Source organism: Pistacia vera, unplaced genomic scaffold, assembly GCF_008641045.1.
Source record: "Pistacia vera cultivar Batoury unplaced genomic scaffold, PisVer_v2 Contig130, whole genome shotgun sequence".
NCBI lineage: Eukaryota > Viridiplantae > Streptophyta > Magnoliopsida > Sapindales > Anacardiaceae > Pistacia > Pistacia vera.
Window position 1 is genome coordinate 341,740 of NW_022195358.1, and position 24,460 is coordinate 366,199.

At 34.4% G+C, this 24,460-nt stretch overlaps 5 protein-coding genes across 7 annotated transcripts; 2 read left to right on the forward strand and 3 right to left on the reverse strand.

Annotated features, from left to right (window-relative positions):
• Positions 1 to 1,484: 1,484 nt before the first annotated feature.
• Positions 1,485 to 1,920, reverse strand: LOC116121998 (cell division cycle protein 48 homolog). The gene is made up of 2 exons (XM_031407904.1): positions 1,605 to 1,920; positions 1,485 to 1,510 (listed from the first exon to the last, which is right to left on the reverse strand). The coding sequence occupies exons 1-2, from the start codon at positions 1,918 to 1,920 to the stop codon at positions 1,485 to 1,487; spliced, it is 342 nt and encodes a 113-aa protein (XP_031263764.1).
• Positions 1,921 to 4,104: 2,184 nt separating this feature from the next.
• On the forward strand, positions 4,105 to 7,366 carry LOC116122034. The gene is made up of 4 exons (XM_031407942.1): positions 4,105 to 4,157; positions 4,979 to 5,452; positions 5,559 to 5,630; positions 6,802 to 7,366. The coding sequence occupies exons 1-4, from the start codon at positions 4,110 to 4,112 to the stop codon at positions 6,961 to 6,963; spliced, it is 756 nt and encodes a 251-aa protein (XP_031263802.1). The 5' UTR covers positions 4,105 to 4,109; the 3' UTR covers positions 6,964 to 7,366.
• Positions 7,367 to 7,435: 69 nt separating this feature from the next.
• LOC116122033 lies at positions 7,436 to 9,254 on the reverse strand. Its single transcript, XM_031407941.1, has 7 exons — positions 9,197 to 9,254; positions 9,032 to 9,069; positions 8,794 to 8,940; positions 8,571 to 8,693; positions 8,261 to 8,479; positions 8,007 to 8,171; positions 7,436 to 7,915 (listed from the first exon to the last, which is right to left on the reverse strand). Exons 1-7 carry the CDS (start codon positions 9,225 to 9,227, stop codon positions 7,619 to 7,621), a joined length of 1,020 nt encoding a protein of 339 aa, XP_031263801.1. The 5' UTR covers positions 9,228 to 9,254; the 3' UTR covers positions 7,436 to 7,618.
• Positions 9,255 to 9,668: 414 nt separating this feature from the next.
• On the forward strand, positions 9,669 to 11,620 carry LOC116122005 (chloroplast stem-loop binding protein of 41 kDa a, chloroplastic). Its single transcript, XM_031407911.1, has 6 exons — positions 9,669 to 10,139; positions 10,225 to 10,346; positions 10,565 to 10,667; positions 10,742 to 10,880; positions 10,964 to 11,241; positions 11,347 to 11,620. Exons 1-6 carry the CDS (start codon positions 9,753 to 9,755, stop codon positions 11,527 to 11,529), a joined length of 1,212 nt encoding a protein of 403 aa, XP_031263771.1. The 5' UTR covers positions 9,669 to 9,752; the 3' UTR covers positions 11,530 to 11,620.
• A 61-nt stretch (positions 11,621 to 11,681) lies between these two features.
• LOC116122003 (RAN GTPase-activating protein 1) lies at positions 11,682 to 16,794 on the reverse strand. 3 transcript variants are annotated; one of them, XM_031407910.1, is made up of 2 exons: positions 16,476 to 16,557; positions 11,682 to 13,717 (listed from the first exon to the last, which is right to left on the reverse strand). In XM_031407910.1, exon 2 carries the CDS (start codon positions 13,704 to 13,706, stop codon positions 12,081 to 12,083), a length of 1,626 nt encoding a protein of 541 aa, XP_031263770.1. In that variant the 5' UTR covers positions 13,707 to 13,717; positions 16,476 to 16,557; the 3' UTR covers positions 11,682 to 12,080. The 3 variants fall into 3 exon arrangements, with proteins under 3 accessions (XP_031263770.1, XP_031263768.1, XP_031263769.1); XM_031407908.1 differs by lacking the exon at positions 16,476 to 16,557 and adding an exon at positions 16,098 to 16,168; XM_031407909.1 differs by lacking the exon at positions 16,476 to 16,557 and adding an exon at positions 16,640 to 16,794 and having other exon boundaries at positions 11,683 to 13,717.
• Between the last annotated feature and the right edge of the window lie 7,666 nt (positions 16,795 to 24,460).

A 24,460-nucleotide genomic window follows, 5' to 3' on the forward strand; every position in this document is an offset into this window, starting at 1 on the left:
TATTTATTAAGGTTGACTTTTACGTTACTTTTTTAATTTATCTTAAGTCATATCATTTTATAGTAAAGATATTGTATATTTTATATATAATCTTTGTAGATATTCTTTTATTTTCATGTTTTACATTTTACCATTTAATATTTTAAAGTTAATTCGATCTGCTTTTGAAAATATCGCCCAAATCTCAAGCCATTATTAATTATATTATTGTCAATCATTTTTAAAAATTATATCCTCTATTTAGGGTCTTCCTCTTTTTCATTAAGTCCATGAATTTGGTAAAAATCATTTTTTTTTTAAAATTAAATCCATGGATTTTGGAAAATCCACCACCTTCCCGAATCCTTCATTCATTTTTTTAGGGTTTTAAAATCTCACCTGGTACTAAATCCATCAGTGTTCATAAAATAAGGGATTTTGATAACATTTTAATTTTCCAGTACTTTCTTAATTAATAATTCAATATCCCAATAATTACTTTTTATCCTAATTAAAAGAAATATATTTACCGTTTTCAGCTCCACCTTTACATTATAAGCATACTATTAAAGTTATCATGATCGAAGATAGTTAATAATATATTACAACAAAGCTACGGACACCAAAAATTTTGCACCAAAAATATGTACCGGCCTACATGTACCAGACGCTTGATTTTTCTATTAATTTTTTTCTAGTGAACAGCCGTCCATCAAATTTGGACGGTCGTTCACTCACATGGACTCCCGTCCATATTATATGGACGGGAGTTCATTTAATACGGATGGACGTCCCTATTTAAAGGACGCCCGTCCATAAATAAAATAGAATAAATTTTTTTTTATAAAAATTAAGGACAACCGTCCTTAACCAAAATATAAAAATAATAAAAAAAAAACTTTGGGGACGGCCGTCTAAAATAAAATTTTGGACGCATACTTAAAAAAAAAAAAAATGTTTGGAATAATGGACGCCCGTCCATTATTTTTGTTTCTAAAAATTAAAGAAAAACTTTGGATGGGACGGGCATCTGTAAGCAATGAACGCTTACGTTTTTTTAAATAAAAGAAAAACTTACAGTTTCACGCAAGGCTGATGGGTTTGAGATCGCCAATGTAGTTAGGAAGTGTTCATTGGTGACAGCCATTGAATTCAATACCTCAGCATCACTTGTCTTTGTCCTCTAAGTCAATGACATACATTTTCTCTCGGATACACTGAAAGGCCGCTTCAGTACAGAGAGCAGCAAGATCTGCTCCCACATAACCATGGGTATCTCTTGCAACTCTTTCAAGATCAACCTAAAACATGCCATCAAATAAGAATGTCACTATACTAAAGAAAAAAGACATAAAATGATTTATAAAAGACGATGAGATGAAGCAGATGAGAGTCCTACATCTTCAGCAAGCTTCATGTTTCTGTGTGGATTCGGAGAACTTCCAATCTTCCAACTTCATCAGGAACACCTATGTCAATCTCTCGATCAAATCTCCCAAATCTCCTCAAAGCAGGATCAATGCTATTTGGCCTATTTGTGGCTCCCATAACAATCACATGAGCCCGGGACTTAAGGCCATCCATTAGAGTTAGAAGCTGGGACACTATACGCCTCTCCACTTCACCATGTATCTTTTCCCTCTTTGGAGCTATGGAATCTAATTCAACAATAAATATGATTGATGAGGCATTCTTTTCTCCTTCTTCAAATGCCTTCCTCAAGTTGCTTTCACTCTCACCAGCCAACTTTGACATTACTTCAGGTCCATTAATCAAAAAGAAGAAAGCACCTATCTCATTAGCAACAGCTCTTGCAATCAAGGTTTTTCCAGACCCAGGTGGCCCGTAAAGCAAGATTCCCTTTAGGGGTTTCACACCAGTTGATTTGAAGAGTTGAGTGTGTCTGAGAGGAAGTTCTACAAGCTCACGAATTTGAGCCATTGGCTTCCTAACACCGCCGACATCATCATAGCCTATTTCATTTAACCTCTCCTCATCCTCACGTTTGATGGGTTGCCCTTCACAGAATTTCAATCGGAAGAGGGAGAAAATGGAATATGTTGTTGCTCAACATCATCCAGGGATGGGTAATATTCCCAAAGGTACAGAAGGTGAGCAGGTGGCAGCAGGGTGGCCTTCCTGGTTGGCCACAGTGGCTGGAGAGGCGATCAGGGGATGGGTTCCACGACGTGCAGATTCTTTTGAGAAGTTGGACAAAGTAAGCTTCTTCTTCTAGTCCATTTATAGCTTTTTTTTTTTTTTTTTTTTTTTTTTTTTTTTTTTAAGTATGCATGGACGCCCGTTCCCAAAGTTTTTTTTTTCTTTTTATATTTTGATTAAGAACGGCCGTCCAAAATTTATAAACAGTTGTCCCTAATTTTTATAAAAAGAGGATGTCCATCCGTAATAAATGGACCCTCGTCCATATAATATGGACGGAAGTCCATATGAGTGAACGACTGTCCAAATTTATTGGACAGCCATTCACTAGAAAAAAAAATTAATAGAAAAATCAGGCGCCTGATACGCATAAGCCGGTATACATTTTTGGTGCAAATTTTTCGGTGTCCGTAACTTTGTTGAATATATTATATTAACTTGAAATTTTTTTTGTTTTTTTTACCAAATCACAAAGAATCATTTATTATAATTAAATTTCTCTATCAAATATAATTTAACTTATATTTAATTAAATAAAAGATGATTTTTTGTTAGTTTTATATTTAAACCAAACAATGGAATTTATCAAATACATGGATTTTAAATCCCTCAATTCAAACTAGGCTTACGTGTTAATTTTCTTTTAGTATTTTTAGAAATTTTCTTTGATATTTTTAAAGTTTTTTCATGATTTAGAAGTATTTAATAGTTTTTTAAAAAATAAACTTTTTTATTTTAAAAGATGCAGGGTAATACTATCTAACAATATAGGGGATAAAAAAAAAAAAAAATTATTACTTTAATAAGTAAAAAATTACCTTTATTACAAGACATTTAACAAGTTTAATTTACCTATATGCTAAAAACTCTGAAATTTAAAAACATGATTATATCAATATGGATTATTTAGATATTATTTAATTTATCTCATTAAATTATATAGTAATTTATTTTGTTGATTATATAACTCCAATCTTAATTTTTATTTCTTTAATTTCAATTAGACTGGTTCTGTCTAATTTTGGTTTTTATTAAACTAAATTCTTGATTTCAATGTAATTATTTTTTTATACAAATTCTTTTTCTTATATGTTTTAGGAAATATTGCAGTTTAATTCTTTTTCATTTTTTTTATGGTACAGAATTTAGATTATATTTAATGAATTAATATATAATATTAATTAAAAATAAGTATAAATTTTAAATAAAGATGAGATATGCTATTTGAAATTGATATTTCATCTTATCTATATCATTTTCTAAAGATTAATACTATGTAAACATTATTATGATGATAAATATTAAAAAAAAAAAAAAAACTCAATCTTTAATGACTAACCCCTGCAAATTTATATTATCACCAAATTTATTTTTTCCGAACTTTTAATTAAGATTGTATAATAAATATGCGTTAAAATTTATTCGTTTTATATTTCTATTTCTATTATATAATTAATAATTACCTCACAAACTTTTATTTGTTCAGATAATATCTCATATCAAAAGATGATTATGATCCAAAGGTCACATTATTAATAAAAAAACTATATTAAAAATTAATATTGTGTACTATATTAACATATTGTCACGAAAAGGGATTATATTATATATACTATAATACCAAATTAAAGAGTAATAAATAACAAAAATTATAATGAAATTTTTAGGGTTTTATTAAATAAAAAATAAAATCAAAAGGAAAAAGTCCATATTTTATCCAAAATGTCGAATAGGCCTTTCATAGTTCTTAAATCTTAATTAATATTATTTTTTCATTTACTCAAGGCGATTCCCGATTCCCAAATAACAAAAACCAATAATATAATCACACGTGGCAAAGTCAAACAGAGGTAAACAGCATTAAGACTTCTGTTCTGTATTCCTTTTCATTTTATAACTCTTCATTCTCGTTCTTCTGTGTTCACGCCATTCGCAGTGAAAACAATATTGTTGTGACCAAAAAAAGGAATATGGGAAGGAAACCATATGCTGCAAAGAGTAAAGAAAGAGCTCCCATGGTATTTTTTTTTAATTTTTTTTGTAGTTTTTTCTGTTAGTTTAATGTGTTTCATATTCTTGTTTTGTCTGTCGACGACGACTCTGTGTATTTTTTGTTGGTTTTGGTTTGTTATCGTGTCTGGTTTGTTTATCTCTTTTGCATGTCTGGTTTATGATTACTTTTATTCAGTAGTAACCAGTGAAAGTGTTGATGATTGAAGTTTGAAGTTTGAGTGTAAATTTTTTTTTTTTTTTTTTCTCTTTTAACGCCTTAACGGGTTTTCGTTTGTAATTTTTATACATGCAACTTTTGGCTTTTTTTTTCTTCGTGTTTGCAATTCGGGGTCTAGGTTTTATCTTTCTCTACTGGCTACACATTGTCTATGAGAAAACGCTTGTTTTATTCAATTATTGAAGGCTCATAAAAACGATAGAGATGTTTCGGGATTTTGTTCTTTTGAGAAGATATTATCATTTGAAGGGTCAGAAAAAGAAAGAAAATAAATAAAAAATAATGGCTTATATTTAGTTTTAGAGGAGAATGTCACTCTTAAGTTTGAGAGTTTTTGGAGAAAGCTTACATGTGTTTCTGGTAAACGGGAAAGATCTTTTTTTTTGGCAAGTGTTTGTTGTGTTTTTTTGGTGTTGAAATTTGTTCTTAATACATTTCATTTGTGTCTTTGTTTTTGTTTTATTTTCCGTTGGTAATAAATCTTTAATTCGTGATATAATGAGTTGTAGTCTAAATGAATTATATCTCCTGGTCGAAATTTTGTCTGAGTGAAATAGGTTATAGAGTTTGATCTCATTTATTAATGTGATATCTACTTAATTTGGATAGAAATCTGAAGAGAGGGAGGAATTGCCGCCTCAAATAACAAATCCTTCTTCGGAGAGAGCAGAATTGCGGTCTGTTAGTGAAAAAACAAATCAATCCTTGGAGAAAGTAGAACCACAACCTAAAATGCAAGCGAATTGTGGTAATGTATCTTCAAAAAGGAAAGGGAAGCATGCTGTTAGTGTTAATGTTAGGCGCTCTGTACGACTTCAAGGTACAATTGTGCATACTCATAACCAGGACATTGAGCGTCTGATTGAAGAGGTAGCTCTTAGCGAAAGTGACAAAGAAGATGAACCACCATCATATGAGGAGATGGAACAGCCTGAACCAACTACGGAAGAGAAAAACTTGGAAGACAAAGTTGACTACATAATACAACTAATAGAAGGTCAACAAAGCAAATTTTCCCCTCATGAGAGCCAATGTATGTGTCATGCCAAATATAAAAGCTTGTATTTTGACTCCCAAAAGAAGGTATCAGCATTTTGCTAGTAAATGTCTCTCTTTTTCGGATGACCTCAAGTGTCATATTGTTTTAAGTACTATTTATGTCTTTTTCTTTTTCTTCCCTCAAACACAGATTGAAACCTTAACAAATGAAAATCATCGGCTAGCTTTGAAGTTAGAAGATGCGCTGGACAAAATTGAAGCAGTATGTTCTTTAGACATTCTTAATCAGATATGCTGATCTATCACTTTTTTATTTTATTGTCTTTATAGCAATTTCATGTTTCTGTATTCTTATTGTTTCAAAACTGTATAGAAAACATGTCCTTTTGCACAACATATATTGGATATAAGATTTGTGATAGGAATTTCATCCTCTGTGGTAAGCATTAAAACAAATTATATTTCGATGTTTATACTCTGATTGTTTCCTCGTCCAATACACACAGTGATATGATTCTTTGTGGTTTAGTCTTTTCAAAGCATGTAGAATGAAGAAAGTCTCAGGAATATGGAAGCATTTACTTGTCAGAAAAGAGATATGTTAGTATCAGCGCTAAGTATTCATGGCTCCCTTACCCATAACCTTTGGAGTGGATATTGGAACAAATGTTTTTTTGCTGCTGTACATGCAGTTGTAAATGTGAATTGATCTTGATGGCCACAGGAAACTAATCTTCTGTGACACTTTCCCCCAACCGAGTGGATGGCTCCCAAAGCTTTTGTTGTTTTCTCTTAATGATCATGTTGCTTCATATCATTTTTTTTTTTTTTTTTTTTTACCGGGGGTGTCTAGTCTAGCTTACGCACACCTCGACTAGTCCCCTAACCTCGAATAAGGCTTCCGAAACAGGGCTAGCTCTGTAGTCTGTGACCAATAATATTAGTAACCGTTCTTGTGATTCAAACCTGAGACCACAGGGGGAGCAAACCTCTTGGCCCCAAGCCTTTTACCACTCGGCCAACCCATTGTTGGTTTGCTTAGTATCATTGGTTTAAGCTGCAGTGCTCCATATGTTATCAAAATTTAGTGCATTAAAAGCCTATTTAGATCCATATGGAATAAATTGTGATGGGCGCAAATCTGTATTTCGTTTCCTCGAAGTAAAATTCACTTTTCAGTGGACATACTGGAATTTTAGGTTTTGTCTTTCAATAAATGTCTGTAAGAACATATCTATCTGCTTGGAGAGTTGAGTACATTGGAGATTATTTTGATTTAAACATTATTTGTTTGCATGAAAGAGTAACTTTTAGGCTGAGAGAGTAATACTTTTGGCATCCATACAAATTTTATACTTAGAGAAATGGAGTTTATTTTCATTTAATTTGTGATGTCTTGACTTATAACTTACAAATGTTTTCTTTGCTTGTAGAATGGGAAATATGCTCGATCATATTCAGAACTGGTGGAGAAATGGAAGGATATGTTCTTGGTCGCAAATTTAACAAAAACTGTGGAAAATGCAAGACATGAGCAAGAGGCTGGTTGCGAAGCCAAACCTTCATCATCTAAGAGGAAGAAACTTGACAAATAAAGTTAAAAGAACTGATATTCTTCGTATATGTTATTCCCAATCGGTTGAAAATCTATGTTGTGCTTCATAGTACTTGTGGCAGTTCTGTTATATCTTGGCTTTTAGTGGCCAAGTTTATTTTGAAACCGAGTCAGGCTTTTAGCTCTTGGTAGTTTGGAGCATATAACAGTTTTTACTGGTCTGTCATGCCTTAGTTTGGTCGGATGGAGCACAAACCCTGTACTCTCTTTTAAAGATTTGATGTATAACTTGATTGCTTAAACTGGAACCAGTGTCATCTTATTATGGGAATCAGACTTTTGAAACTTAGTAAGAACCTGGGGTGTTAGTAGTTTTGATGGGATATTTTGCTTTGTTTGAGACCCTGAATTCTCCAAGATAAGAAAGGATTTAAGTGTGCAAATTATGTCCACAGTTTGAGAGAATCGCAATGCTTCTATCTTTTTGTTTCAGTCTACTGGAAAAGGTTTATTCGAAAGAAGAAGATGGTGGAGAGGAGGTTCCAGGAGAGAAATGTAAAATATAGAAAAGATCAATTTTTTATTAGTTTATTCAGCAAGGAAAGCTTCAAAATTTACATTTCAAGTGAAAAGCAACTTGAAATCTGAACAAAGCTTTGATACAAAACAACCCAATGGTTGCATTTCATGACTACTTACTCCTCTTCTTCACGAAAGCTCTCATCAAGAGAAGTAGGTAAACCAAACAACTTTGTCGCAGGTGTTTGCGCCGCTTCATAATCACCATCATCATCTGCTATGGCCGATGATGGAGATAAAAAGTCTAAGCACATTCCTTGTAGAACGTGCTCATATGATTCAGAGAGATCTTGGGAGGTCATTTGGTGGTACTCTACCAGCTGATGAAGGCACTGATTTTCTCTAATCAGATTCGCATTTTCATTTGCTAATCGGGATTTCTCCGCAAGCAGAGCCTCCATTTGAAGCCTCACCTGCCCACAAAGGAGAAACATTGTTAACACTTCTCCAGTATTTTTGAAAGTTGCGATTTAACCACAGGAAAAAAAAAAAAAAAAAGTCTACCAGATCATCTTCCTCTGGTCTAATCCCTTTATCAAATCCATCTCTAAGCATCCTGTTCTCTTCCTCAAGCAATGTGCATCTCTCTTGCATGAAACACATGTCCGATTTTATCGATTTCAGTTCTCTTGCAAGTGAAGCTGCTTTTGTTGCCATGGAAATTGCAAGCTGCAAGCAGGTTCAAAGCAAACTATTAGAAACAAGTCGGGCTTAATAATGGTAAAGCATTACATTGACTAAGGAGAGAAGAAACCAACATTTTTGGTTTTCTTCATCCTTTTATCTTTTGGGCTTGGCTCTTTTTCCTTCTGGGGATCCTCCGAACTTTCGTTAGGATCAAACTTCCTCTTCACTCCCTTGTTGGTCTCTTCTTGATTTTGTTGCTCTCTTGATTCCTCTTCTTTACACTCTGCTTCCTTGATTTTAGCGTGGAATATTTCAGTCAATGTGGGCGGTTTGGCCAGATCTCTAGCACCCTAGAAACATAGAAAAACAGAGAATAATAGCTATTAGTTTCAAAACCTCAAATTTACACCAAAATAAGCAAATTGAATAGCTTCAATTTACCTGAAGAGCATTGTCAATATTGTTAGAAAGCTGAGACAAAGTGTGAGCAACAGAGTCAAACCCTCTTAGCAGAAGCAGTGAATCCTCCTTTAAACGCTTCGCTCTATTTGATTCTCCAATTTTCTAAGTAAAAGACACAAAAATCTCAGATACCCATAAACTCAATTTCAATCTAGAACATATACAAACAAGTCATTCAAACACTTGAAAATCAATAACCCACCTCTAGTTTGACTTGATTTTCTCCATCTGATAGTTTTCTATTGCGATCCTCGAGAATCGAATCAACCCGGGTCCGCAAATTGCTCCAAAAACGCTTATCTGAAGATGGGCTGCATAGAGGAGAAGTACCCATGACGCCTGAAGACTCCTGTAATCAACGATCCAACAAAGTTATGAGAAAAGTTGCTCTTTGAAGTTATGAACCAAAAGAAATAAAAAGTTCGCGAAGAAGAAGATACCTTGTTGAGGTGGGCCGGTGATAGAGTATCCACTGAAGCTGCCATTAAAGAGAGAGAGAGTGTAACGGCTAGTTTTTGAAAGAACTGAAAAAAGGTTTAAATAGAGGAGCCGATTTGGTTAACGTTTAAAAATATATCTGAATAGTTTATTTTATTATTGTCTACCTAAAACTGGACTTGGACTTGGTCCACCCATTAAAGTGATAAAGCTTTTAACCACGCCTTACATTGAATCCAACAGCTGAGATATTTTAATGGAAATCTAAGGGCTAGAATTTGTCTTATAATCTCTGCTTTGTTGCTTTCAAATTGTTTTAAGGCTTAATTAAAGACAAATCCAAATCCTAAATATAGCTGGCTAACACTTTAATTTTGGCATAAAACGCCATGTTGATTGTTGGGTAGATCCTTTTTTGTTGATGAACAGTTCAGTTTGATCAATGATTTGTCCTGTCAATAGTGGCAAAAATCAACAACGGGAAAAAGGGCTGTGACAATTTGTCAATAAAATCACTGTAAATATAAAATTTGATGCAGTGAGATTGAACAGAAGATTTCTCTTTTAACTTAATCTTAAATTTAAGTCCTTGACTGCGATATTAAAAATTACCCGGGAATTTACTGTAAGTTTGTTGAGGAAGAGGGTGGCTGTTAGGCCTTTTTAGCTTTATCCAGTACACAAGGTTCTGAAGCAACGAAGATCAAAAGTAACAAGAGTTTAATGGCTACTCTTGCTTCATCATCATCCTCTCTTCTCTTCTCTTCACCACTCTCTAAGCCTTCTCAACCTTCACTCTCTCCTTCTTTACGCCTCTCTTTTTCCTCTTCTTCTTCTTCGTCTAATTTCTCTTCTTTTCTCTCCATTTCTCCTCCTTTCTTTACACAGCCTTTAAGTTCAAGAGGACCCTTTGTTTCTTCCTTCTCAGTCAGGGCCAGTGCCGCTGAGAAGAAGAATGTCCTTATAGTTAATACAAACAGTGGTGGACATGCAGTTATTGGGTTCTATTTTGCAAAAGAACTTCTGGGTTCTGGCCATGAGGTCACCTTCTTGACTGTTGGTGATGAGAGTTCTGACAAAATGAAGAAGCCTCCATTCAGCAGATTCTCTGTAACACAATTTTTTTCAATACTTTTTTCTCTATTTTGCAACATTTAGGCTTTTGGAGTGATTGTTTATTCAAAAAAATTTATAGGAAATTACAGGTGCTGGAGGCAAGACGGTATGGGGAGACCCAGCAGAAGTTGGAAAGGCTGTGGGAGGAGCAACATTTGATGTGGTTCTTGACAATAATGGCAAAAACCTTGACACTGTGAGGTCTGTTTACTTTCATTCTTAAAACTCTATCTTGAAATTTATGGCTTTGCTTTTGTAAATACAAATCATAAGAGTTTTGAAATCATTCTATGATATTAATATAGTATCATATCGAAATAACTTATTATCAGATTAAAAGATAATAGTATTCTGAAAATCTGTTCATCCACGTCTAATAACGAAATATTCATTGTATAAATGCCTTTCGATATACATAGGCCTGTGGTAGATTGGGCAAAGAGTGCCGGCGTGAAGCAATTCCTGTACATCAGCAGTGCTGGAATTTACAAGCCAACCGATGAGCCTCCTCATGTTGAAGGGGTATGATGAATGCATCAGAATTAATTGATTCTACTTTCTGAAACAGAATATAATCTTCACTTCACTGATCACAGGATGTTGTTAAAGCTGATGCCAGTCATGTAGAAGTGGAGAAATATATTGCAGAAACTTACAGCAGTTGGGCAGTTTTCCGTCCACAATACATGATCGGATCCGGGAACAACAAAGATTGCGAGGAGTGGTTCTTCGATCGTAAGTGGATAAATTGAAACCAGTCTTTCTAAGCTTTAATTTCATTCTCATGAAATGGATATGATGTGAATTACAATCCGCAGGAATTGTCCGGAAAAGGCCAGTGCCAATTCCAGGTTCAGGGATGCAACTCACGAACGTTTCCCATGTCAGGGATTTATCCTCCATGCTTACTCTGGCTGTGGAGAACCCAGATACGGCAAGTAGTAATATCTTCAACTGTGTGAGTGACCGTGCTGTGACTCTTGATGGAATGGCCAGACTGTGTGCTCAAGCAGCTGGGGTACCAGTTGAAATTGTGCATTATGACCCAAAAGCTGTTGGAGTTGACGCAAAGAAGGCGTTTCCTTTCCGTAATATGGTAAGGATTTGAATCATTTGATATTCAATGGTTCAAAAATAAAAAATTTATAGTTCAAATCACATATTCCTATTGATTTGACTCCCTGAATTCTGGGTTTTGCAGCACTTCTATGCGGAGCCAAGAGCTGCCAAGGACATTCTGGGGTGGCGAAGTTCCACAAACCTACCAGAAGACTTGAAGGAGCGATTTGATGAGTATGTCAAGATTGGGCGTGATAAGAAGTCCATGCAATTCGAGCTAGATGATAAGATATTAGAATCCCTCAAGGTTCCAGTAACTGTGTGATATATCAGAACTGCAAATTTCCCTTTCCCTTTCTTCTGTCAAAATTCTGACTAATTTTATCTTTTTATCCAAATTAAATAATTGAAATAAAGTTGCTACATGATGTAGCGCTCAAAAGAACCATAAAATGTTAACTTACAGTTCTTCAATGTCTCCAAAGGCATTTCAAAGTAATGTCCACGAAAAATCAAATGGTGTCTTACGCATTATACAATAAAAAATGCCTGATTCCACATACCCAGAAAAGATGGCTTCCATCTTCCAGTTAATTTAAGGTACAAGTACTAATTAAAGAGAACATGAAGCCCCAAAAGATACTTTCCTAAACCAGAATCTAAAACTAAATCCAGTTCCTAAGTACTGTTGAAGCTACAACTAGAGGACTCAGATGTTCTAACATCTAAAGGAAGATAGAGACTTCTAAAACCTAACTTGAATGAACCTCCTACACTTAGACAACAGTGGACAAGCTTAACAGAACAAGCTTGTCAACTTAGAAAAAGGCTGTTTCTCAGTACATGTTATCAGGTAATGTAGACGCATTCCGACTTCTATTCCTCTTGCTTGATTTTGAGCCCCTTAAGTTGTGATTCCAATTCATCTTCATTATCAGCATCCTCATCTTCAGCCTCCTCATCAAAATCTTCTCCTTCCGGATCATTCTCATCCAGTGGCCCAAGCAAATCAGGTGACTGCTTAAATATATCCTTCACCTCATCAATCCCTTCATCAGATATGAAATTACCGTTAATATTTAGCATCTTGTAACCAAGTTTGTTGACAGCAACCTGTGCCAAGAGCCTTGCCCCAGCTCTTCTGATTGAGTTTGTGCTCAAATCAACTTCAGTTAACTGGCCATGACCCTCTTCCAATGACTTGCCAATCAAAATAGCACCTTCATCTTTCAGTTCATTCTCAGACAAGTTTAACTTAGTGAGGAATTGTTTAGCTGCAATACAAGCAGCTAAAGAAGAAGCACCTTTGGCTGTGATGTCATTTCCAGCCAATTCCAGAACTTCAAGTGAGGGTGCAGACTCCTTGAGAGCATTGGCAAGTGCTTCTGCCCCCTCATCGTCCAAGTTCAGATAACTAAGGTAAATCTCAGTAAGATCAGGAAATGCAGATAAAGCTTTGCTCAGAGCTAATCCAGCTTCCACACCGAACATATTGTCACGAAGATCAAGCTTCTTCAGATGGGTACATGTTCCAAGTGCTTCAGCTAGGGCAACACCTCCCTCTGAGCCAATTCTTGTTGAAGAACAACGGAAATCCTCCAACACAGGAGAATGTTGCACCATTTCAGCGATAGCAACTGCACCCTCATCTCCTGTCATGTTATTGTGAAAATGAAGGACTTTAAGCTTCTCAGTGGAAGGAATTAGCTCACAAACTGCTCGTGCAGCTTCCTCCGAAATGCCATCATTCATCAAATAAAGCTCCTCCAGATTATTCTGTGATTTGAGGAGAGCCTCAAAAGCCCTAACACCCTTTTCACCCAAGGCGTTGTTTGAAAGGTTTAGGTACCTCAAATCACAACACTCCAAGGCAGAAGAAAACATAGTAATGACTTCAAGGGCCTCCGACTCTGGCCTTCCAGCAATAAAATCTGATAGGTCTACTTCAGTCAGTTGATCCTTAATTGAATTCAAAATGGGCACTGCAACCCTGGCTGCACCCAAGCCAAAACTTCTGTTGCTGAAAATTATCTTGGTATATGAGTTTCCTGGATCCCTTAGGGGCCCTAGCACGTCCTCAGCCTCCTCTTCTTCTATAAATGCCCGGCGACCTCCAGATATATCAAAGATGGTTTGACTAGCAGCAGTAGCCTTATCATTTATCATCACCTCTCCGTCCTCCTTTGCTCTAGGGCCTCTTTTTATAACTTCCAGCATCAACTTACTGGATTCTTTGGCATAAACTTGCACAGCAGAACTTCCATCACCATCTGGCTCCTTCTCATAGTGTTGGTTTGCAGCTGTAAAAGCTAACTCTTCTATTTGCTTGGCATCCTCCTCAGCCTCTTCTTTGCCCAGCAGGCCATACTTTCTTGAGAAAATGGATGGAGTGGTAAGATTCTTTGTCATTCGCTCAACAAGCATTAGCCTGGTACTCTGACTAGGGGGCCACAGCTTGACTGATAATGTGCGTTGTTGGAAAGTTTGTGATGCAGAATCCATGGTCAAGTATCCTGGAAACATGTATTGCAAATATATTACAAACTTGTAGCAAAATCAACCACAGTGATTCGTGATTATTGAAGCGTAGCATCTCAAAATTTGCAGCATATAAGCAGTAAAATGGAACAGCAGAGAACTTGTTAATATACTTCATAATGTAACTCAAAACTGATACTCCATGTTAGCAAGTTGTGTGATTACAGAAAATCAGAAGTTAAATGGCATTTGACACCAAGAAACACCCAGTAATCGGTGAATATGAAATGATAAATAGTTGACCTGATAAGTGCAGTTGAAAATGGGAAGAGGCATAAAATTGGTTCATAGGAAGGTCACAGTTCTAAAGTGAAAGTATTCAAAGAAAAGAAGGGAATTTGACTCCAAGATGCAGGGCAATGAAAACACAAGGCCATTTCTGCAGAAAAAAAACTGTTGAGGATGGGGAGGTATAATAACACTAGAAAAACTAATTGCCATCAAAATAGTGCAACAAATTCACTTAGTCCAAAAGCTAAACCTTCATTACCTCTTTTGAAGCTTAACCTATGTACTTTCAAATAACCATAATCATAGTCAAGGAACTTCTATCTTTGATGAGTACAATTTTTGCTAAGAGTATTCTAACTGAACTACTATTGTTTAACACCATATAACTACTAATCAAATACATATGTTCTAGGGATGCCAGAAATCAAACACTACCCAGCCTCACATGAAATCTAATTTGAACTTTAATAGATCCAGCAACTACAGCAAAAATGTCTAACATAATCAGATTCCAATGGGATAAACTTTTTAGCTGAAGTAATACTATTTATCATAGAATCAGTTCCATTTCTGTAAGTAATAGTTAATTAAAGAAAACTCTCTTATACTCAATACGAAAGATGTGTTTTAAATATTGCTGGTGTGATGGTGTTTCCAAACAAGAAATTGCAAGCCACTTGCAAGCGTAAATCATGGTAACGGAGGTGCTAAGGTAGGTTGGAGGCAGCAAGTGCAGTGCAGTGCAGTGCTGACAGTGAGGAAATATTAATAACAGCAGAGAAGCAATTATATTGTGAGGGCACGAGCAATGATATGAGTAAAACTCAGAAGTAATAAAATTAAAAGAGAGAGGATCTATTGCCACTGAAGCCAAAGTTGTCGATTTCATATAATGTAGTTGAAGAAAAAGCGACAAGGTTGTAGTGATATGAATAGAAATTTTTCCTCCATTAATTACAAAAGAGTCACAAAGTTAATTTAATTCATTAATTCATCCCAGCAAGAAAAGTCATTTCATTAAACAAGTTAAGACAACATAAGCACAAATATTTATTCCTTATTAGTAATGCCAACATCATCAGACAAAAAACTGTGGTTCACATATTCATAAAGCAGTTAATATGAATGCAAAAATGAATGTGGGATCACAAGTCAGTTAATGCTTCCTTTAAATCTATAAGGGGTGCCCAACATTCCAGAAGCAAAAAACAGTTGAAACATGCAAAATAGAAAATCAAACAATGAATTGACCATGACCAACAGGTGCATTCATTCTATACATGTTGAAAGGCTTACATCACATGTCCCCTTATCAAAACAAACAACATATACAACTTACAGTATTATGGCACAGAATATCGTATATGTATAAGCCAATACAAAGTCTCCAAAAAACTGCATACAAGAATCCCAAAGCTATACATATACGATATCCAAGGGCTTGTTTGGTTTACTCTTTTCAAAACAATTCAGCTCTAAAAATCTTTTTAGTTAACTACATCGGAAATTGACTTTTAATAATACCATTCTATGACATTCTTATTTTTAGAATAAGTTCATGTAGTTTCCATAACAGTTGAGAATAATTACAAAAAAAAAAAAAAAAAAAAAAAATCATGTGTTTTCTCATATGATCATTTCTAATTTTGCAAAAATAAGAAATATAAAGGATGCCCCTCACACTTTGGAAGTGTTTATTAGTAACTCCAGTGAAAAGAAATAATTCGGAGAGCATATAAAGATGACAAACAAACAATGTTCTTGGTTTTTTTTATGCATGATAAAACCATTCAGTGGCATGCGCAAAATATAATTCAGACGACTGGAAACAGTCACATGACCAATAAAATTTCAATAAGAAAATCAATAACAAAAAATAGAAACATCTTAATTTAGTTATAGTTATTTCGATTTCCGGAATACGCACTCAACTTGGTTAAATTGTCATTCAAGAACTTCCTTAATTAAATTTTTTTAACACAGGGAAATCATAAAGACACAAAAAGATTAAAATTTAACTGTTCCAATAGATTTTAAATTTTAATTTTCTCGACTTTTTGCGCCAAATGCATTGACATCACTAATAATTTTGGTTGAGGGCACAAAAGTGAACCAGCAAAATACCCATCCAAAAAGCAATTTCTCCTCCAACATTTTTCTAAGCATCCCAACAAGTTGAAATCGTTCCTAATCATTAAAAAGATCCAAAGAAAACCACAAATTACAATTCAACAAATATACAAGACACAGTTTTCTGCCAATAATTTCTCAAAAACCAAAAAATAATCTATAAAAGATAAAAAGAAAAAAAGAAACGGAAACGGAAACGGAAACGGAAAACTGAAACTCCAAGAATTATAAACCGAAAGAAGCCCAAAAACAGAAGAAAACCCCGAAATTAACGTTAAAATAAACCAACCAAAAGAATACAAGAAGAGGAAAACAAAAAAAGTAAAGAACCTGAAAAACCGTTAAAGAAATAAAAGAAACTCAGAATCTTACAAAAGCAAAGCAGATCCAAACTCAATGCAACGACATCCAAAAATATACAGTTATCCGCAAAATTAACAAGTAGAAAATGAATGGAAAACCCTAGAATTAGAGAAATGAAAACCCTAGAAATGAAATGGCAGTGAAAAGAAAGAGAAGGGAGAAGAGAAATTGACCTTGATTATGATAATGCGAAAAATTATGGGAGTGAGAGAGAGAGTAATGATGAAGCGCAGATGGATTAATCAAAGTAGTGCGTGCGAGGAATTGGAGGGAAATGATGGTGAAGTTAAAATATCGGGAGCCAAGTTTGCGTAGGTTTTCCCTTTGCCCTTTTTAAGTGTAATGTCTAGAAAGCCCCCAAGTTTTATGTTATTAACGGTTTATTTATCTCTATCTGTGATTGGACTTGGGCTTGGTAGCATCTGATATGGCCCAAAAAAGGGGAATGAATTTAATACTAAGGGAGAACGACATTTTCCCACCCAAGTTTGTGGAAAGAATACTTTCCCACCCTTCAAGTTTCAAAATGATATTTTCTCACCCTTCGTTAGGTTCTGCTATGTTTTTTGTTAGTATTTTACCAAAAAAACAAAAATACCCTTAAATATTTGAATTTATAAATTTTTTATTATTTTTTAATTAACCAAAAAGCAAAATATTAAAAAGTCAAAAAAAAAAATTTGTTAGCCCCACCTAAAAAATTAAGAATAATATTATGGAATTGTTTAAAGTTAAATAACATTAATATTTATTTATTTATTTATAATTTCATCAATATGTCATCACTATTATTCAATAATCTATTAAATTTATAATGTTTTTCATTTTTATTAGTTAACATAGAAAATCAATATTCCTAATTAATTAAATAAACAAAAGAAAAAATATATGTTTACACTTAAACTAATAAATAATCGAGTAAAGATTTTGACTTAACTAAATTTTAATTTATAATAAACTATTTAAGGGTATTTTCGTCTTTTCAATCAAATATTAACAGAAAACACTAACAGAACCTGATGAAATATGGGAAAGTGTCATTTTGAAACTTAACAAGTGAGTGTTGTTTTGCCAAACCTTAGGTGGGAAAATGTCATTCTCCCTAATACTAATGTCTATAGATGGCTCTCTCCATTGTGTCCATGTATCAGCGAATCCATGAAGAAATTACTGACCTCCATGAAGCTAACATTAATGAATTTGGTTCGCACCCATGTTCAAACCTCATTTAATTTAAAGATATTATTTGAGTTCTCAACGAATAGGAAAATAGTAGAGATCTGCACAGCATCATGCCACTTGTAAAAGTGTAATTATTACTTTGAATACAACAGGTATAAATAGGCAATTCCCCCTCACAAAAATGAGATCAAACACTCTTTAGTTCAACAAATAAAATAGCAAAAACATACTATGAGAAAAAGACTAGCTTAACATTCTCTAAAAACACTTAGAACACCAAACACTTATAATATCATATCGTAGTTCGCGACATCTCGTAATCATGTCTAACAACCAAAAACAAATTTATATAAAAGAACATAATAAAGGTAGAATTTGTTTTAACCATCTGAACTATTATAAAAAACTTACTATCTCCTTTATTTTTCATTTCTTTGCATGCTACTGTACAACACAACGCCTCATTCACAAAGTATAATTAGCTCATTTATGACTTCTTAATATTTTACACATGCGAAGTCGTTGATGTCGAAATAACACATCTATCATATATTTTCTTAATTATTATTGAAACATGCATAACTAAGTTATAGTTGCAGATAAGGGGAATAACGAGAGAATTATTGTCATGCACGTTGTATCCATCTTTCAATATCTGTTTTGTTATGCTTGAAAAAGTAAGGTTGACACCAAGCCTTGTCAGCATAGGCGGTTAGAGCTTAGGTAGGTTCTGTAGCCGTTCAGACGCAGCCATGTTGCATGCTGACGCGAACGGCATGCTCCCGCCAGTGTAGTGGGTATGCGCCAGAGTGGCGAAAGGTTAGAAATGTTCCACGTGTCCAATCCCTGCACAAGTCGAGGAAATCACTCGAGCAGGCGAACAACGAAACACAAAGAATGATTTGCATGGCAATCTGACCTACTCACATATTTAGTAATCATTACCTCAACTCATCCCACTATAAATAGAGGGCCCCTCTCCCGTTTGTTGGATTAGCTAATTTCACTCTATAATAGCATTCTCTCTCTCTCTCTCTCTCTCTCTCTCTCTCTCTCTCTCTCTCTCTCTCTCATATTTTCAAAACTATAAATTAACTCGCTAGACGTGATCTGATCTCACATATTAATACAATATCAGTAGACGTAGAACTCGCTTGTTTAAACATCCGAACCACTTTAAACATTGTTCTTCATCTCTTATTCAACCCAATATCCTATATACACGTATGTTTTTTGAGTCAACCTAATATTTCCTGTATACGATTAGTTAATGTCAAAATCATCCATCAACATGTTTGTTTGTTGAGGCATCTTACAATAATGATGATAAGATCAATGAAAGCCATTAAAGTAAGAGCAAATCGTTTTTTATCCGACGTCAGATCGAATACGCTTCAAAAGGATTGCTATTAATAATTCATAAACATAAACAGTGTCACTCTAAGATGAAACTCACAACCAGAAAGGTGATTAAATTAAAGGCCTTGGGAACAGATAAACACATATAATTTCAACAAATAATACTATACTAACAACAAATTATAAAAGAAAATTTGTTTGAGAGAATTATGGATGTAGTATTACACAACTTCCGCCAGCTTTAATGCCTTTGCTTATTTCAATTAGTATCCGTAGAAATCTAGAATTGTTATCGAATATATTTTGAGTAATGTTAGTCTTATTCTCTTTTTTTACTCTTTTTTTTACTCATTTATGTGATATGTGGGTGTAAAAAGAGAGAAAAGAGAGTAAGAAGAGAGATTAATATGATTGAATAAGAGAAATCATAAAAAAGGAGAGTAAGATTAGCATTATTCATATATTTTACAGTAAATTTTTTCTGTGCAATTATAATGGATAAATTTGTGCTAAATATATTCCGAAATGGTGCTGTCGGAACCGACACTTTGCCAGCTGTACACCATGTGAACTAATCAATCATGAAATGGACATTCCAACACTCTATTTTCAAGAATTAATTAATGTATTTATTTTTAATATAATGAAATCAACCACAATAGTAGGCCAGAGATGAATAATTTTTAAGATAAATTATTGTCTCATGTCACACCTCCCACCAAACAAGGCCTCCATCTTTTGAGTTGGATGCAAGAGACATTTCACTATTGTGCCTTCAAATTTGGACAAACAGGTCTCGAAATTATGATTTTTGACTCCTTGTAGTTGTATCTCAAATCTGACATCATAAACCAACCAATGTGGTACAATTAATTTGACAATCTTTCTTCGTTTTTTTAATAAATTTTTTATAATATTGTATTTAATTTATATTATAATATTTTTTTTTTAACCAATGTGTTAAGATTAGCTTATACATATCTCAACTAATCACGAGAGTCTATTAAATATCCTATAAGTTTAAAAGACCAAACAAGCTACAATATTATTGTGGTAGGTAGCCCTAAAGTTTAAATATAAGAATTCAAGAAAATGAGCAAACCTGCTTAGGGTGTGTTTTGGTTGGGGGTAATAAATGATTATTGAGATAATGTCATCTTATATTATTTGATTTCCACGTTTGTTTGTTAAGTAATATAAAATTCTGGTAATTTTTTAAAACCAATAAAAATTACTATTGATAATATTAGAGATAATATGATTATCTCAATTTTCTTAGGTATTTTAGGATTACTTGGTAATTTTATTTTTGTTACAATTTTATTCCTTGTTAATAAAAGTTATGGACAAAAATGTCTTTGTCATCTAAATAATTTACAATAAAATTTATAGACAATTTTAACCTCATACTTAGGATTTTTAAGACAAAATTACTCGAGACCCTAGCCAGCCAGCCAAGGGACTATCAACTGCGGGTCGCCACCGCTGGTCACTATCGGCAGTCACCGAAATGGCGCACTATTGCTAGATTTAGCCAACCGTGTGTCGATAAGGCTATACAAATCCATGGCTAGAAACAACCAGATCTAGTCATGAAAAGGCCAGATCTGGCGGCCGTGAATTGGCCGGCTTTTCACAGCCACAAATTTACCTTTTTCATGGCTACACCTATGGCCATGAAAAGACTAGATATGTGGTCGTGAAACGCCGACCGTTTCATGGCCACCAAAACTAGCCTTTTCAACATCAGATCTGTGACCATTTTATAGCCACATCTAGAGCTGGGCATTTAGGACCGAGCCCAAAAGCCCAATCCCAAAACCCGGTCCTTGAGAGGACCGGTCCTAGGAGGCCTGGTCCCAAAACGGGACCAGGCCTGAGGAGGAGGGCCCGGGCCTGGGCACAATTTTTTTTGTATTTTATCCTTGTAGTCCCCTATAAAATTACATTAAACCCCTTATTAATTTTAAATAAGTATAAATTACAAGAGCTAAAATGAAATTTTACAAAATTTATTAAAAAAAAAAAAGTATTTTAACTTTTTATAACCGTTGGCTGCCAACGGTCACAGCAGCCAACGGTTATAATTATATTATTAATTATAAGTTTTTTTTTTCATTCCCTCCCCTCCAAACTACACATAAATAACCCTAAAATCTTTCATTTTTTTCACACCAATCAATCTCTCATTCTTTCATTCTCTCAATCTCTCTATTCCAAATCTCCAATCAATTTCTCATTCAATTTATATTTATAATTTATTCATATTATTTATTTATATTATTCAATTTTTTTTCTATTTTTCAATATCATCATAATTTCATATTATTATTTAATTTCTTTTCATTTTAATTATTTATTATTTTATCATAAATTTATAATGTCTTCCCCAAATGAGTTTTACGTTCCATCCACCGAAGAAATTGAAGCCTTCAATCCATTTTCACCATTTCCTCCAGAGGATGCAGCTGTAATTCCACAACCACATTCGGCCGGGACGAGGTGTAGCCAAACACATGTGAGCTGCGAGTCAACGGGCACGGACATAGCCCAACCCCCCCGACCGTCAAAGAGGGTCGTGTCCGATGTCTGGCGATACTTCACCAAATCAAAACGGCCAAAGACAAATGGGGAGGGGGAAGAATCGTGTGGGATATGTAATTTATGTGAAACCATTATTGGCGCTGAGAAGGGGACTTCGACAATGCGACGACACGTAGAGAAGAAGCATCCCCAAATAAATGCATCTTCAAGCGGATCAGGTAGACAAATTCAAACTCAACTTAATTTTAATCCACAATCCTCAACTCTCTCAACATGGCAATACAATACACATGTTGCACGAGAGGAAATAGCAAGATATATAGTTGCTACGGACTCTCCCATTTGTTTATCTGAAAATCCTTTTTTTGTTAATATGGTTAAAACTGCATTTTGTCCAGCATATACCCCTGTTAGTAGAAGTACAAGTAGAAGAGATATACTAAAACTTTATAACAAAATAAATAATAAACTTAAAAACGAATTTCAAAATTTTAGGAATATATCTATTGCACTTATATCAGACATATGGGCTTGTAGATCAAAAACCGATTTTTTAACTATTACAGTACATTTCTTAGATCATAATTGGGGTTTACAACAAAAATTGATAGGTTTTAAACCATTATATGAAAAACATAGTGCTGAAACTATTTATTTTACAATTCTTGAAGTTTTGCAAGAATATTTATTAACTGATAGAGTTGTAGCGCTAACGCTTGATAATGCAGCTGCTAACACCGTGGCAATCTCTTTATTTGAAAAGAGATTGGATCCGCTTGGTGAAGGCAAATTTTATCACCAGAGATGTGCTTATCACATCATCAATTTGATAGTTAAAGCAGGTTTAGATGCTATACATTCAAAGATACAGAGGGTGCGTAGAGCTATCGGATTTATCGTCGGCGGTAGCAATAAAAGATGGCAGGAGTACGTCAAATATTGTAAGCAAGAGGAGCCACCAGTTTGACCTTTGAAGTTATTTACAGACATGCCTATCCGTTGGAACTCTACCTACTTGATGTTGGAAAAAGCTTTGCCAACTGCGAAACAAATTACAGATTTCATCAACCGGAAGAACCATTCAGAGGAAGTTGTCAGCTATGATGATTGGGTGGTTTGTGAACTTTTTTATGATGCTACTAATACATTAAGTGGTATTTATTATCCAACTACTAATTTAGTGTTAGATATTTTAGTTCAAATTGCTAAAACTTTTGCTCAATATAGATATGATAACATTTTACGTGAAATTGTTTTAAGTATGGAAGAAAAATATAAGAGATATTGGTTAGATATTCCATTCTTATATGGATTAGGCCTTTTTCTAGATCCTAGGTTTAAATTATCCGTAGTTAATGGTGTAATTACTGAGTTTGACCGGCATTTAGGATATGATTATACGTCTTATTTGATTGACTTTAAACACAAATTGGATAGACTTTTTTCTTTATATGAGAACAAGTACAATGGAAGTGGAAGTGGAAGTGAAAGTGGAACGTCTAGGAAAGGCGATCAGGACCTTGATGCAGCCCCCCCTCAAGGATCGAGCAAGTTGGCGTATGTGGAACGTGGCGAAAGCTCCAGCTAGTACATACATGGACCAAATGAGTTGACTCGCTACCTATAGGTGGACCTGACCTTTATGACAATGAAGGAGTAACTTGACATGGATATTCTTCAATGGTGGAACCAACATGAAAGTCGATTCCCCATTATATCTCAAATGCCATGTGACATTTTATCTGTGCCGGTTTCTACAATTGCATCCGAGTCAACATTTTCAACGAGTGGTCGGATTGTTGAAGACAGAAGATGTTCTTTAACCGATGAGATGATTGAAGTGATAACGTGTTTACGAGATTGGACTTATGCAGAAAGAAGACTACAACAGCACCCTGAATATCCCGAACTACTCGAACTCTTTAGGAATACAGATTTGAATAATGTAACTAGTGTTGACGATGAAATTGAAGATGAATAATTTAATAAAAAAAATATTTAATTGTTTATTTGTGAAGCGTGAATGTGTAAAATGTGAATATTACATTTATGTTAAAAATTAAAATTAACTATTAATTTATTATTTTCTCAAATTAATTAAATTTTTAAAAATTTACTAATCAACCCCTAAAAAATACTAAAATCCCCCTATAAAACTTCATGTCGCCCCTAAAATATAAAAAAATATCAAGGGGGGAATTATCCAAGCCCATACGACCAGTCTCGACCAAGCCTAGGGCCTGGTCCGGGTCTTGATTTTTCTCATGGGCTTGGGACCGGTCCCAGGCCCATGAGTGACTGGTCCCATTTGGGATCAGTCCCAAACGGGCCCAGGTCTGGGCCGACAAGGGACCGATCCTTGCCCAACTCTAGCCACATCTTTGGCCGTGAAATGTCAGATTTGGCCATTTCTACCCGTGAATCACATATCCATGACTGGAAATAGCCTTATCGGTACATAGCCAACCAAATTTGGCAATCGTGCGTCGTTACGACGACTATAGGTGACTGTTGACTATGGTGGCTGATTGCTAGCAATCCTTAAGGTAACTGAGAGTGATTTTGTTATAAATTAAAATTTTATAGAATTGGAGTGTTTTAGCCAAATTTTAAAGGTATAGAATTAAAAGAAATGGTTCAAAAATTAATAATAAAAATAATATTATATTAATATTTAAAAATTAATAATCAATATAAATTACCAACCCATTTTATCCTCTCGATCAAACTGATAAATATAACATACTTATTCTTGTCTAATCAAACATAATATTTTTAATAATATAATATTTCTTATCCAAAAGATTTCTTGATCCAAAGGCAATAAGGTTAGTGCCATACCCTTCAGGCTATATAATATTAATTTCATCTGTCACTCGAGCGAATGCTAAGTCCCGTGATTTGAAAGG

Coding starts and splice junctions, on each gene's coding strand:
- LOC116121998 (XM_031407904.1), bottom strand. CDS start 1,920: ATGGCTCAAATTCGTGAGCTTGTAGAACTTCCTCTCAGACACACTCAA. Junction 1,511..1,604: donor AAAGAGGGAAAAGATACATG/GTGAAGTGGAGA, acceptor AGCCACAAATAG/GCCAAATAGCATTGATCCTG.
- LOC116122033 (XM_031407941.1), bottom strand. CDS start 9,227: ATGGGTGGACCAAGTCCAAGTCCAGTTTTAG. Junction 8,941..9,031: donor CACCGGCCCACCTCAACAAG/GTATCTTCTTCT, acceptor CGTTGATTACAG/GAGTCTTCAGGCGTCATGGG. Junction 7,916..8,006: donor GACCAGAGGAAGATGATCTG/GTAGACTTTTTT, acceptor CTTTGTGGGCAG/GTGAGGCTTCAAATGGAGGC.
- LOC116122034 (XM_031407942.1), top strand. CDS start 4,110: ATGGGAAGGAAACCATATGCTGCAAAGAGTAAAGAAAGAGCTCCCATG. Junction 4,158..4,978: donor GTAAAGAAAGAGCTCCCATG/GTATTTTTTTTT, acceptor TAATTTGGATAG/AAATCTGAAGAGAGGGAGGA. Junction 5,631..6,801: donor CGCTGGACAAAATTGAAGCA/GTATGTTCTTTA, acceptor CTTTGCTTGTAG/AATGGGAAATATGCTCGATC.
- LOC116122005 (XM_031407911.1), top strand. CDS start 9,753: ATGGCTACTCTTGCTTCATCATCATCCTCTCTTCTCTTCTCTTCACCA. Junction 10,140..10,224: donor CTCCATTCAGCAGATTCTCT/GTAACACAATTT, acceptor AAAAATTTATAG/GAAATTACAGGTGCTGGAGG. Junction 11,242..11,346: donor CGTTTCCTTTCCGTAATATG/GTAAGGATTTGA, acceptor TGGGTTTTGCAG/CACTTCTATGCGGAGCCAAG.